Below are 12,081 nucleotides of genomic sequence, written 5' to 3' on the forward strand. Positions count from 1 at the left end.
TCCCATGATGCACTTCATGTGTCAAACATTACGCTCTGTGCAATGGAGTTTTCAGGTGAAGGGGCAATGGAACAACACATTTGCTTACTGCCTTTGGAAATCGTGTCCGCGACAGATTAACTCACATGGCCAATGATGCGTAAGACATTTGGAACAGAAACACTGGCTTGATGTTTAACCAGATTCAAAACTTGGGTCGCCTTCGCAAGGAGGGGAATTCGCTCCCATTAGAGTAGTACTGTATTCCTATGTAATGGAGCAAACCTGTGCCAGGTGGCGTTTCAAATATTAGTTCTTAAACACGAGTCCTTTTAGAGTCTTGGAAAATCGTCCTCTGATGACGGAGAGGGAGAATGTCATGATACACAGGCCGGATGAAAACAGAAATTGCACTGACTGAGCCAGAGAGGGCGCATGGACCCTGTGCAGGTACCTTAGTCTTTTTTTTTTTTATTGTCTCGTCTTTCCCATCAAGCACCTGGCCAGTGTTTAATGTGCACACAGCACCACCTTCATTTAATATCCTCATTTAGAGAACAAAATCTGTCTGCAACCGCTATCGTCAGCTCCCGTTGGTTATGATAACTGAGGTGGCTTTGTGTCCCTGCATCTGCTCTGCCTGCATCCTCACGTGAGATGCCACATCATACTGGACTCCTCCACAGGCCAGTCCCGAGTAACTCCGCAGGTTCTCCGGGTCATACAGGTGCTCCAGGGAGTACCCAGTCAAAGCGTAGGCTGCTTGTCTGTCCAACGGCTGCCTCTCCTGGGTCGGATAGATCAGCGGGCTCCCCTGGGGCTGTGAATGGTGGGGGGACAGATCAGTCGCCATGTAGTCTTTGGTGAGGGAAAGGCCCGACCTCGGCATCCCATCAGAGCTGGGGCTGCTGAGACGAGATAAAGAAGCAGGACTGGTCGTGTTTTCGTCATTGTCATGGGGGCCAAGCACTTTGATGTCATCCCGGTGATGTAGGCGCTCAGAGGGGAGGTCGATGCTGGGTGCTCCGGGGCCTCGGCACACCACACTGGGCATGTTGAGCTGGGAGTGGTGGGGTAATGAGGAGTTGAAGCATGGGCTGTGAGCTTTGGCGAGCCCTGAGACGTCCAGCGGCGCCTTGTGCTGCTGCAGACGGCTCTCTTCCTCTTTGATCATCTGCTGCGTGGCACGAATCAGGGTCTCCATCTTGCTTGGCTCTCGGGGGCTTGCCCGAAAGTGGTCACCGTGGTAACGCTCACCTGAATCGCTGGTGGACCCGCCTCCATCTGGTGAACTCACTACACTGTCTTCATCCCAGTGACCCCGACCTGTGAGGAGAGTTGAATTAGCCACATTTTAAAACGCTGAAATAAATAAATTACATGTCTACTCATATATTTGATGTGCCTCAAACCATGAGTCTGTATAGCTGTGCACAATTCTGCTTTACATGCATATAGAATCTTGGTCTATTAGACTGGATGTCTTGGCAGAAACTCAGTGGGGGTTGTTTCACTGTTTGAGGATGTGAAATGTGAAATAACTTGGCTTTCAATTGCAGGCAATTTTTGAGCAGATGGTAGCAATCGGCACCCTGGCAAGAGACGCCGTAAACAACTTAGCATGTCTCATAATAACATTTGAAAAACAGCTACCAGGAGAAGCCAGGCCAGAACTATTTGCAGAGACAGATGGCTGTGGTCTCAACCCTAACACCTCACCATGAATGGCTCCGTGGTACGATGTGATTTCGTAGGCTTCGTTGTTCTCCACCGAGGGTTTCGGCAGCGAGAGAACGGAGCGTGTGGCATCCCACCAAACCTCTCTTCCTGACTGGGGGGTTCCTAGGAAGTATCGGCTGCTCTGGCATCGGACGCGGTCACAGGTGGTGGTGTGCGGATGTGCTTGGGCATGGGCGAGATCTTCTTCAGATAAACCAAGGCCATAGCACAGGGAGCCTGAGTCTGGATACAGTCGGTAGGCACAAGACGTCTCGGTCGCCTCAACGGGATCCAACAGCTGAGGAGATGCGGAGTCAGTCAGGGGGCTTCCTCCCCATTGGCTGTCTTGGTCTGACTCCGAGCGCTCTGGATTGAAAGCGGAAAACTGCTGGAGAGAGAAACAAGAAAATCACAGTTCCAGGAGTTTGTGATTTGATGAGCTTTCTAACAATTAGGCTTGTGCTGAGTCTCTTTTTCTTGATTTAGCTCTGCAAAACAGGCTGTTTATTACCTGTGGGTAGGGTGACACTCTGGCCTTGGCCTTCGCCGGGGGCAGACGTGACTTGGTGCTCTTCCTGTCTTCAGTGTGACTGTTGGCGTAGGGGAAGGCTGGCTTGGTCGGGCTCATTTGGTCCAAGGACAGCTGCATACCCTTATACTCAGTGTCCCTTTTGACAAAAACAAAATATATGTTACAGATAAGAATAACAATTTTTAGCCTATATTTATCCAAGTTGGGACGGTTAAGTCCTGCCAGTAGCTTAAAAAAAACCTCCATCTTGGCTAGCAATTTTAGTTGGTCCACCGCGTTTGTCAAAACTAAAATATCTAAACTACTGGATAAATTTCCATGAAATGTTGGACAGATTTGTGGTCTCAAAAGCATGAAGCACACAGACTTTGATGATCCTTTGATTATCCCCCTAGCACTACCACAAGGTTGACGTTTAGAGTTTTAAATTAAATATCCTGAAAACTATTTGCAGGATGAAATCAGCTCATACTGTACAGGTTCCATTCAAACAAGGATAGATTAAAAACATTTGTTTTAGCACCAAAGATATTACCAACAGCCAGCTATAATTATGTTCTGTGCTTATAGCCAAAACATTAAAATGCTAACTGCTAAACTAAGATGATGCACATAATACCTGCTACCACTGGGCATAATAGCATTGTCATTGTGAAAGTGTTAGCATGCTGAAGCTAGTATTATGTGCAACCTGCTAGCATTGCTGTGAAGACCTTGTTTTTCTCATACAGTAACAAATCTAACTTTTTTTTTGGCTCACATTCTTTTTGCCGCAGGCCACTGAGCCACTTAATTCCCAAGCCTTGCTGAAGGACACTTTGAATAAGTGCATCGCGTCACTTGTTAACCTTAGAACTTTTCAAACCTTTAGGCATTTTCTCCCCTCATAATCCGATGTACAGTCGTGGTGGTTGTATTGTGTCTAATCAGTGATTACTCTGCAGCAGACGTCTTGGCCAATATTGAACATAGATAGCGGAACAGACTTGTTTTACAAACAAACTTCTGATGGTCTGAATGGTGTCAAGACTATGAGAAGTGAAAACCACTGTACAGATAACTTCCAGAGATTGAGCCCTCCCCCTTCTGAGATAAATAACAGGTAACCTGAAGAAAGTTAATAATTCTTTTCTGCCAGAACGGTGCCAGAAAGCAACACACGAAAATGTGCAAACAGACACACACACTATCTCTGCACTGAATCTCCTCTGCCAGCGTCTTTAAGTAAAAATACAGTTTCCTTCAACGCAGACGCTCTTCTTACTCGTGTATGTGAGTGCAGCATGTGCACCGTCTTTGACATTTTAACCCACTGTCCTGCGGCTGAACTCGGTCCAAGTGACACTGTCGAGGGAGTGAAAAGGCTCCTGTGTCAAGTGTTCAGCAAACATGAGCCTATTCTTAACTTATCACATCAACAGTATGTAATAGCAGCTGCCTGGCATTTTAAACCCTGTGGCCCATCCCTGACCCTGCACAGCCAGCCTCTTTAATATGACTCTAAATATGACCCATTCTTTATGTACAACACCTCAGGGGAAAGGCTGTGTTTGGATAGCCAGTACACAGTGTGAGTGCTATTTGCTCTTGCAGGTATAGTTGCCGTGGCTGGTTCTGCATCCTATCTGTGCCCTGGCTGACTTCTGTCTGAGCCAATAATGTTGGGCCTTTGTGCAAACTCAGCTGTGTTGGCTGAATTCCACCTCAGGGTCAATGTCAGAGCACCTCGTGTCTGAAATACGCCACCAGCCGAGCTCCAAACATGATTTATTAATGGATTCTTGTTTGGCTAAAAATGCGGCCGGGGCGAGGTGATTGAATCACAGTGGTTTGTTTTTTGATGTACTTTTTTTTTGTAGTTATTGGTGTTATTATTCTTTTTGTGTGTGTGTGTGTGTACCTCTGTGTTAGACCTAATTGTGCGTTTGGAAATTCATTGTAATTTTAATGCAGTCACTTTGTTTTCTCCTTACTGCATTGAGGAAATCAATATTTGAAGTGCTGCCATATGCATGCATGCACGTACAGAGACTTGCACAAACACACCATCTCTTTTACTCACACACACACACAAGTGAGATTTGGATCAACCAAACCTAACAAGGAAAATACAACATGTGCTACAGCTATGAGATGGCTATTGATTCCTAGTTCACCGTTTGATCGATTTAGCTTCCCTCGGCCTGCGGATCGATGGTGACAGTAGAGGTTTTTTGATGGGGTTGAACCGTGATGTTTGTCTTGTCTTGTCTCAAAGGGCCCTAGTGTGCTTTGTGCTCTCATAACACACAACTGCCTGAGCCCTGCAGCCGCCACCGCCGCATTCGGTGGATTTGTACAGAGAGGCTGCAGAGGGATAAAGTGAAGGATTTCTCCAAGAGACAAAGACCCATCACATCATTGAGTGAGCTTCGAGCGTGGATCATAAGAGTCTATGATATGATTGTACCTAATCTAGTTAAATATTCAACGCTGCTCCCTCAGCAAACACATGAAAAATGCAGCTGCGTTTAGACCACAAACATAAAACCCTGTAAACCCTGTGTTGTGATTATTGCGTCGCTGTAGTTTCAGGGATTTTAGTCCGAAATGCAACAGATGTAAGGACTTAATATCTGAAAAGTGGGATTCAAATAAAATAGTTTTATATGCATGCATGCAAACATCTCTGGCTTTATAGTGGGACTCACGTGAGGACGTAGTTGACACTGACGATACAGTGAGGCCTTGAGGATCGGCTGTTGTGGACGATTGTGGCGTAACTCTGGACCCAGACCCAGCCACCGTGCTTGGCCAGGAAACGATAATACTTAGTGGTGACTTGGCCTTTTACCAGCACTGACGGAGATGAAAGAAACGGAGAGAAAACAGAGATTAGCGTATTTAACGTGATGCCTGTTTGTGTGTGTGTGTGTGTTTGTGTGATTGTCTGCATGTGGTGGCTGCAGCAGGTTGCCAGAGCAGACAAAAAAAGGGTCTGTTGTAAAAGGAATAATGGAGGAGGCTGGTAACTCACAGAGGTGGTGAGCACAGCGGAGGTGGAAGGTGTCACAGCTGTGGACATGATGGTACAGAGTTTTCTCTATTAGGTCCTGGGGCTCATAACCTGTCAGATCGGCAACCCTGGAAAGGAATTAGGGAGGGATGTTTAAAAAATATACTTGCAATTCAGGGATATTTCAAATTTGCCTGTAGGAGAAAAAGCTGATTGTATTATGCTGGTATTTTGTCGACCTGGAAATTCAGTGTACCTGGAGTCCAGGAAGATGAGCTTCATGTCCAGACTGGCTCTGAACATGAACATGTTGCTGTGCAGTTTGATCTCCGTCACGGCGCTGGGCGGCAGAGAGTGTCCCACCGCAACCAGACCCACGTTCTGGTAGCAGCTCTCGAAAGGTGACATGTCCAGACTGTACTGACGGATCTTCAGGTAGCCGCTGCAGTGGATCACCTGTGGTGAAGCACAGAGACATGTGAGAATATATTACACATAAAAATTAACACTGCAGAAGCAACGTGCACAATCTATTTGGTTTTATTTTTTAAATAATCTAAGATTGTTACCAAATTTTAAATTCAGGACATTATAGTAATATAATATTTCTTCTAATATAGAAACAAAGCACAGATATGAAAATATTTAAATTGACATTATTATACAATTGTTAACTAATCAATTAATTGTACTTTAATTAATTTCTTAATTAACACTAAGTCAATTAAACACAGTGACAAAACCTCACCGCCTACCTTGTATCCACCGCTGGTGAGGCCTGCGTTTCTCTTTGCCAGCACACATTTCATCCGCAGAAAGAAAGATCGCTCCATTTCATATTCTGCAGGAGGAAAAAAAACGAATATAAACAAGAATCCAATCAGAAAGTCATATTTGCATAAAAGACGCACAGACGCTTTGTGTGCATAGTAAAATAGAGACGCGTCATTAGGCCTATGGCGCACTTGTTCATTTCAAATACGAGTAATTATTACAAAATAAAGGTATTATTTAGCATTGCATCAAAATAAATAAATGCATTGAAACGTATAAAGCGATTTTCTGGTTTCCAAATGCTTCCTGCGGGAATCTTTAGTGCGTTTCTCTCCAATGTCAAACGCACGAATTTGTGCAGAATATATTCATTTTCCGCGTGTGATATTATTATAATAATATCAATGTAATGTTGATTTAAAAAATCCGATTCATTTATTGTAGCTTCGTCCTGCAGCACAGCGAGTTGCAATAAAATCCGCAAAACGTGGACACGGGCTGCGTCAGCGCCCAGGAAGCGTTTCTTACCTTGGACGAGGTGAGAGTAGGGCTGGTGAGGAGTGAGCACAGCGGTCATCTCATCGTGGTCGGCAGGATGGACATACTCATAAATACTGTTCCCAGTCAACTCTACCTGTGGAGATTGAATTATCAGAATAACAGACATGCAGGGATACTACGACTACTACTAATAATAATAACGTTAAATTGCACAGACGGACCTGAGACAGTCCTAGATGCACCGACGCCGTCTCTGAGATGTACATGATCTTTCCATCCGGGGCCACAACGAAGATGAATCCGTCCAACGTCTGTAAATAAACGACACGTGTTCAGTCACGACCACCCTGCATCAGCCCCCCCTCCCCCGTTATAGATGATGAATAATACTGGAGATATTAATGTACCTGCAGCAAATGAGACCCCAGCTCTCGACCTAAGTTGTCCAGAGATCTTGCTCGACTGGTGTGACCCCAGGCCTCACCCAGACCTGCACACACATCATACTGTGTCACTGCTGAGCTGCACATTACAATCAACGTGTCGTCTTGTTATTAATAATGCACAAAATCTAAGATGAAACTTTGTTAAAGATTATATGGTTTCATAAATCGACAGCATTTTATTATTATTATTTATTATTATTAAATTAAACCTATATTGGCAAAGTCAGGACCTTGTTTGTGTATCATACATAAAAAAAAATAACAATCTCAAGCCATATATACCGGTGTGCATTCATGCTCTTATTTTATAGCTCTTTTGTTACATTTTTATATTATTTCATTATATTTGATCACATGTATATATCACACACTTTATTTTATTAGATTATTTAGTGTTGAGGCATTGACACTGTCCCTTTTACTGTTAGTGCTAGCTTGTATAAATTACTTTAAGGGCTCTCAAGAGATGACAGGAATTTAATAGAATATTTAAATGAATACTCGTGCTATTATGAATATTATTGTTGTTGTTATCCCACTTATAGCAATTGTTGTGTTCTACGCTATTCAAAAACAACCTCTTCCATATTTTAACTGCTCAGATATCCTCCATCTTTGGATGTTTGGGTCCAGTGAACCTCTCACAGTGTAGGCCACGGTTTTTCAGTGTAAGTGGAACAAAGCAGGGCGCCTGTGTCCCTCAGTGAAATTCATTCGGCTTTATTAGAAATGTGCTGGAGCTCAGGCATCATCAGTAAATGAGTGATCCGTCTCCCCTGCTGCAGCCTGATTGAAAATAAAAATAGCTCTCCGCTTATACGGACATGTAGAATATTACCGTGCCCTCACATGAGAGGATGCAGAAATAGTGTATTTCTGCTGAGGGATAAAACTATATCAAAAATCCTACAGATGCAAAATGTGTCTTTATGTTTCAATACATCTATATTAATTGATTTCAGTGTGTTTAATAGTGTTTTATGCTGCATGTCATGACCTGTGTGTTATTATAACTATACTGTACATGCATCAAAAACCTACGCTTATGATCTGGCTTCATGGGAGAGCATTTTCCTTTTATGTGTGTGTGTGTGTCTGTGTGTGTCTGTGTGTGTGTGTGCCTCCTGCTCACATGGCTTTAGGTGATTAGAAGCCTTGCAGGGCCTTTTTTCTAATTGCTACATCTTGTTCTCAGTCACGCAGACAGAGGAGCCTGCAGAGACCTGTATAAAAAGATGGAGGCAGCTTGTCTCCTCTGGACACAGCGAATTAAAACACGCATCATAATCCATTTGTAAAGACGTCCTGTAGTTCGACGAGGAGTCGCTATTATATTCCTGTAATATTTGTATGTAGATTAAAACGAGCCTTGCAGCACGGGTATGGAAACAACAGGACCTAAATATTTTATTATATATTTTAAAAACCTATTTCTAAAGAATTTAGCTATTATTATTATCATGAATGATATGATTTATATTTTTGTATTTGCACGAATCCACACTTGTTGCAAGATTCAATGACTATTATAGTTATTATTATTATAATTGTTATTATTTGCACTGCTCAACTAAAATATATATGTATATCTCAATATTTCAGTTGTGGTATTTTACCAGGAAATCACACTGACTCATTGAGTAGTGATGCTAATAATATCTTTGTCAGATTTTGTCATCTGAATTTAATAACAATCCCAATTTATGCATATGATTTTTAATATAATTTAACTTTATATATAATATTTCATTTATAATTTAATTTATAATAAACGATTTGATTTATAATAATATATTGGGCTACATAAAGTTAAAAATAATTATATGACTGAATGCAGTGAATTCCCTGTAAACTGAATTCCATGCAGAGAGGGAAAATGTCACAAAGTAAAAAAAATGGTGGAAGTGCAGTGGTGTGTGTTCGTGGACCAGTCGCTCACCCTGAGGGAAAACTATCCTCATCTTCAGGTAACTGGTGGTGAGTCTGATGATGGAGGCCTTGTCCAGCTGGGAGGTGATGGCCGACGGTAGAGGCAACATTTTGGCCAGCTCGTAAAATTCACTGTTCTCCTTTTCCCGTCTAGTCCTTGCGGCCGTTTTGGATTTCTCCTTCATCTCGCAGCCTTTTTTATTTTCCCCTGCAGCTCTTTCTCGCTCGACTCGGTCCTTCCCGTCAGCAGCTCCACTCACTCCTCTGGCCCGTCTGCCTCCTTTTCATTGTACTTCTCAACTTCACAAACAAATCTTTATTTCTCTCTCTCTATGTATAAATACCAATAAGCGAATCCAGATTGTGAGAGTATCCCTGGTACAGCTCCTCCTGATGGACTCAGTGGTTTAATTCTCCTCGGTGCAGCGGCTGATGTTCATCCATGACCTGTGCAACACATGTCACAGGAAGAAAAAAACACGTTACTCCTGCATCCGGAGAGAAAAGCATCTTTGTTTTTTCATCTGCATGCACGAGGCCTGCGTGTGCACCAACACCGACATGATGTAAGGTCCCCTGTGTTATTTCTGATGCATGTATGACACATCAAAATGAAGGAGCTGACTGTTATGTGTAAAGAAAAACAACGCTGTGGATGAAGTTATTCCATTTAGTCGTGAATCAAAACACAGGTTTAATTTAATGTGAGTGTGAAAACAATAAATTAACAATATAAGCAACAGGTACAGCAGCAACACATTAGTGTATTTTAGGAAATTCTCACACTACATGAGGTGTAATTTAATTTCACGAGGATGTATAAAATATTTTAAAAAAGCAGATTTAAATACGTGCACAGTCAAAAGGATTCGTCAAAACTTTGTCTCAATTTTTTCGAGGAGCACAACAAACACCTTAAGTCATTTTAGCCATTTTCTTAATGTTTCGACTAAAATTAAATGTCACAAACGCCCGTTTAAAATAAAGCTGCATTTTGCATTTATCTATCTTTGGGCTTAAAAGAACAAAAAGTAATTTTAAGGCGTCGTGTGTGTGTGGTCACTGCTGCAGGATCGAGGAAATGGACATGGCACACTATTCCTGAAACCTGTGCTGGAGGAGGAAATAAAACTACTGTGACACAATATCACCACAATCCTCTAAATATATATATTTTTTTAAAGAATAAAAAAAATATTTCAACATCCAGAAGGATAGTGGTCAGACTCGTCGAGAGGAGAGAACATCTGCAGTGTGTGTGTGTAGTTTCCCTACCCGCGAGGAGACGCACCGCATTTCCGTGCGTCTGGATCAATCCATGTGGCCTTGCGGGGCAGCCTGCTGGGAATTTCACCTGTCCTGACGCGGGTTCACCCAGTCCTCCCAGTTCACTCCGGTGTCGGGCTCCTCCTGGATTCTCCACCTGGAAAGGCGAACGGGGCCGTGCGCTGCATACACCTCCCCAAATTATAAGGACGCGCAACGAGTGGCATTCGTGCCCAACAAGCCTCCTTCTCCACAACCATCTCCCTGTGCCTCTCCGGAGCAGCCCGGGACCCGCCCGCCTCGCTCTGATTGGACGCGACCCTGGAAAGCCGTGCGCCGATTGGACGCTGGCCGTGGGGCGTCGATTCGGTGCACGGCCGATGGTAGCCCTATGCGTGCATGCGCGGCACTTGGCCGTGCGCGTACAGTGCGCTTGGATGTGATCTTGTGTTTTTGTCATTAGCGTGGAGATCACGGATCAAGCTGGTGGAGAAAAATAAATAAAACAATCCGCGTAAAACAACATGACAGGAGAAATATTCTGCAGCCGAGAGTCCGAATCAAACCTTCACAGACCTGCAGTTAGGGATTACTTAAAGAAATGTTCAGGATACAATCTGCTGTTATATATCTACTAGAAGAGAAAAGGAAATATAATCACTTAAATGCCAATTTCGTGCGTAAAATCAAAGTTTTTTTCTATTAGATTGAAATGAGAAAAGGTGGAATTGTTTTAATTGCAATGGGAAATATTAAATCAATTCAAAAATAGTATATTTTTTTTCTCCAGTCACTAAATGCACTTTTCAAAAATATTTAGTAAAATCTGGGTAGAGCTAATAAAATATTAATAATAATAGAAACACAAGCAATAAATAAATAAGTGTGTCAGTGTTGTGAGTAAAATTAAAACGTTAATGTGTTAATGCTCTGCTCGTTTGGCTGAACAGGCCTTAAACCCTCCTCCTCGCCCTTTTCAGCATCATAGCGGATCCCTGTGTTTCTGGTCAGACTGTGCACGTGCTGACCAAAGAACATGGAGCCCTCCACCTGTTTGTACTGGTTACACCACATGTTCCACTGGTTTTCGTGTTGCTGCACGAACCTCATCTGGATTTCAAAAAGGCATTTGTTGCTGGAGAGGAATCAGCTCCGAAGTGGAGACTTAAACTTTACATTTGAAATTGATTTTTTCCTGTAAATATTTCTAGTTTAGTCTCTTGGCAAATTTACTCTCCAATCCTGTATTTTTTTATTTTTTAAATCTTGAGCTATTTCTGAAAGTGCGTGTGGGTTTTCTTTGTTTTTGTGTTTTCTTCCTCTGGATCCAGACTCAGAGCAGTTAGCGTCGGGCTGAGAGAGCAGCCCAGCACAGCTCCAGTCCTCCAGCGCTCCTGCACCAGTTTGGTTTGGTGTCCGTCCGTCAAACGCGTTTATCTCAGGATTAATTTCCATGGTGTGAATCAAATGAGAGCGCCGCGGTGCATGTAGTTTTTTAATTAGACACCAGGCGCTCAGGTGGAGGAGGGGGGTGCGTGTGTGGAGGGTGTGGGGCCGAGCAGCGGGCGCGGTGACGGGGGCGCGGACGCATGATGGTGAGCTCATTGCGCACGTAATTAGTCCTTAAATTGATGCTGCATCCTTCTATAATTGGAGATTCTCCTGCTGCCTGGGAACAGATTTCTCCCTCTGTCCTCGTGTGTGTGTGTGTGTGATCCATGTATTACTCACGTGGTGGGGACCTAAATCTGTTTACACAGTCACATTATGGGGACTTGTCTTCCTTGTGGGGACAAAAAGCAAGTCACCATAATGTAAATAATTTAAGTTTAATTTGAAGACATTTTTATGAGTTTGGTTAAGTTTAAGTTTTCATTAGGTGTAAGTAAAAGTTATAGGTTTAGGGTTAAGTTAAGGCTAAGGTTAGGTTTAGTTATGTC

The 12,081-nt window shown here is 43.1% G+C and overlaps 1 protein-coding gene across 1 annotated transcript; it reads right to left on the bottom strand.

Annotated features, from left to right (window-relative positions):
• Positions 1 to 314: 314 nt before the first annotated feature.
• On the bottom strand, positions 315 to 9,316 carry LOC118099104 (single-minded homolog 1). Its single transcript, XM_035143381.2, has 11 exons — positions 8,886 to 9,316; positions 6,908 to 6,990; positions 6,722 to 6,811; positions 6,528 to 6,633; positions 5,981 to 6,066; positions 5,482 to 5,681; positions 5,247 to 5,353; positions 4,921 to 5,068; positions 2,210 to 2,366; positions 1,699 to 2,083; positions 315 to 1,305 (listed from the first exon to the last, which is right to left on the bottom strand). The coding sequence occupies exons 1-11, from the start codon at positions 9,058 to 9,060 to the stop codon at positions 563 to 565; spliced, it is 2,280 nt and encodes a 759-aa protein (XP_034999272.1). The 5' UTR covers positions 9,061 to 9,316; the 3' UTR covers positions 315 to 562.
• Between the last annotated feature and the right edge of the window lie 2,765 nt (positions 9,317 to 12,081).

Source organism: Hippoglossus stenolepis, chromosome 20 (assembly GCF_022539355.2).
Source record: "Hippoglossus stenolepis isolate QCI-W04-F060 chromosome 20, HSTE1.2, whole genome shotgun sequence".
NCBI lineage: Eukaryota > Metazoa > Chordata > Actinopteri > Pleuronectiformes > Pleuronectidae > Hippoglossus > Hippoglossus stenolepis.